The 2,097-nt window shown below is 42.9% G+C and overlaps 1 protein-coding gene; it reads right to left on the reverse strand.

Annotated features, from left to right (window-relative positions):
• Positions 1-235: 235 nt before the first annotated feature.
• GSTUM_00003241001 (uncharacterized protein) overlaps positions 236-2,097 on the reverse strand; it is a 2,733-nt gene continuing 871 nt past the window's right edge. Inside the window, exons 1-2 of the mRNA XM_002836880.2 lie at positions 1,884-2,097; positions 236-1,814 (exon numbers count right to left, since the gene is read on the reverse strand). The exon at positions 1,884-2,097 is cut by the window's right edge and continues 871 nt beyond it. Coding sequence (XP_002836926.1) covers positions 946-1,814; positions 1,884-2,082 — 1,068 coding nt within the window. The 5' untranslated portion in view covers positions 2,083-2,097 and the 3' untranslated portion in view covers positions 236-945.

Raw genomic sequence — 2,097 nt, forward strand, 5'->3', positions numbered from 1 at the left:
AGTAAAATGACTATAAAATCTAGTTTACCCCATTTATACCGAACTATAATATTTGAATTATTATTGACTTTCATTGTACCCATCTGCCTATCTGAGTACTGTATATTATACACTTGTAAATCTATTGACCCATAAATCGAGAATGCAAAGGCAAAGGGAGAGCATTATGCTAAGAATATTATTCATTCAAGGAGCATTATGTAAAGCAAGAAAGAAAGAAGAAAAGAAAAAATCACCCCTGAAGACAATGAAATTTTTTTTTTTTTGGTCAAATAAGTAAAACAAGGAAATGCTATGTACGAGTAAGAAATAGAGAACAGCGATGAAGCAAAAGAATCCCCCGGAATGGGGAAAGAGAACTCCCCTGAGGCAAGGAAAACAACGAGAGGTATCATGAACAAGCCAAAACAAAACAGTTCCAACTTTGTAAAAATGAAATAGAATGAGACCCCGGGGTTTGTATGTAGACAAGCAAGAAAACAAAGAAAAGTGAAAAAGCAAAAACGAGAACAATGAAAAACTTTAGTATATTGGCTTAAAAGACTCGCTTCACCTCCAAACACCTGTCACCTGTCCGTACTGCAATCCCGCTGATGTGTATCGACAAGCTCCGCAATTCTTCCTCCAACCTCTCGTTCCTGCCTCCACCTTCCATCCTATACTGCGCTACCGTATCTTGAAGGAAACCAAGACACTTTTAGCTCTGTACCAATCTTTTGGTACACTTCCATATTCTCAATGATTTTCCCTCACTAACCTCCCCTTTCAACTATCACCCTCTTTTCCACTCTCGCCCTTTAGCACTTTATTCCGATTTGTTTGTTTGTCCTACCTTTCTTTTTTTCCTTTTTTTTAGGAAGAATGTTTGTTGGCATGTAATCACGGCATCTTGCAAGAGTGCAGATAACAAACGCCATACAAACCCTTGACCCCAAGGATTGCGTACTAGTTCCAGTAATACCCAACACACTTCCTTGATCCACATCTGCATCTAAACAATTCTGTATCTTCACCACCCTTATACCTCTTCCTCATCTTCTTATTCTCCTGAGCACGTTCAAGCCCGGTATTACCGCTATAACTGAAAGTGAGTTCTGAACCCGCGGCGATAGGACGGTTGGCGAACAACGCCAAGGTGAAGATCTCCGGACTTCCGGTTACGACACTGTAGATATCGAGGTTTGGGTCGCAGGAGTGGTTGGAAAATCGAGTTACATTCCCCATATCCTTTGAATCCAAACTGTACCTCGGCATCTTAAGCTCCATTGAGGTAGGAGAGTTTGAGCTCTCAAGCTTGTATCCAGCCGGGACTTCAGGCTTCTGTTCTGCAGACTGGTTTCGAGTAGTAGCCCTACTGCTCTGGCCGACCTCCTCAGTTGCGGAGAGTGGCTTTTCCTGTTCAAACTTGGAATATCCAGTTTCTTCATATTCAGATAGCTCGTCCACTTCCTCTTTAATTTTCTTGCTCCTGCCATTTCCGGCAGAGGAAGGTACCTTCGCTCTTCGTTTTCTAGAGCCGCCAAAGTGAGCAGATCGCCGCCGCTTCTTCTGTGATTGAGTTGCGAGTTGCCCTCCAGACAGTTCCGTATTAGGTGTTTCCAGATTTTCTATACTCTCATATGCTTCAAACGCTTGTTCAGTGCCAGGATTGTTGACTTCGCCGGGGTCCTCGAAAAAATCCAGATCAAAGAGATATGAAAGGCCACTTTGCCGATATTCTGACTCTCTTCTCTCTGCCTCTTCGCGAGTGATTACGAGACCGAGGTACGAATCGATATAAGTACCTTTCTGAATGGGCTCCAGGGTGCGTAAACCTTCCGGGGGAAAAGACAAAGTCAGCTAAAGTTTGCAAAATCAAAGCAGAAAAAAAGAAAGGAACTTACCCCAACCACAGTTTTTTGTCATGAAAATCTCAAGTCTCAGCGTCCTTCCTCTCTGAACAACGCGATTTTGACATTCATCTGAGCATTTGCAACACACATTGCATTCCATAATGACCGTATCATTAGGACGTATAACTCGCCCGTTGTTATCATAAGCGAACTCCTGATTCTCCACTACTCCTGCAACCTCGGAACACATCTTGGTCGGAAGCCT

This window comes from Tuber melanosporum (assembly GCF_000151645.1).
Source record: "Tuber melanosporum whole genome shotgun sequence assembly, scaffold_165, strain Mel28".
In the NCBI taxonomy this organism is placed as follows: domain Eukaryota; kingdom Fungi; phylum Ascomycota; class Pezizomycetes; order Pezizales; family Tuberaceae; genus Tuber; species Tuber melanosporum.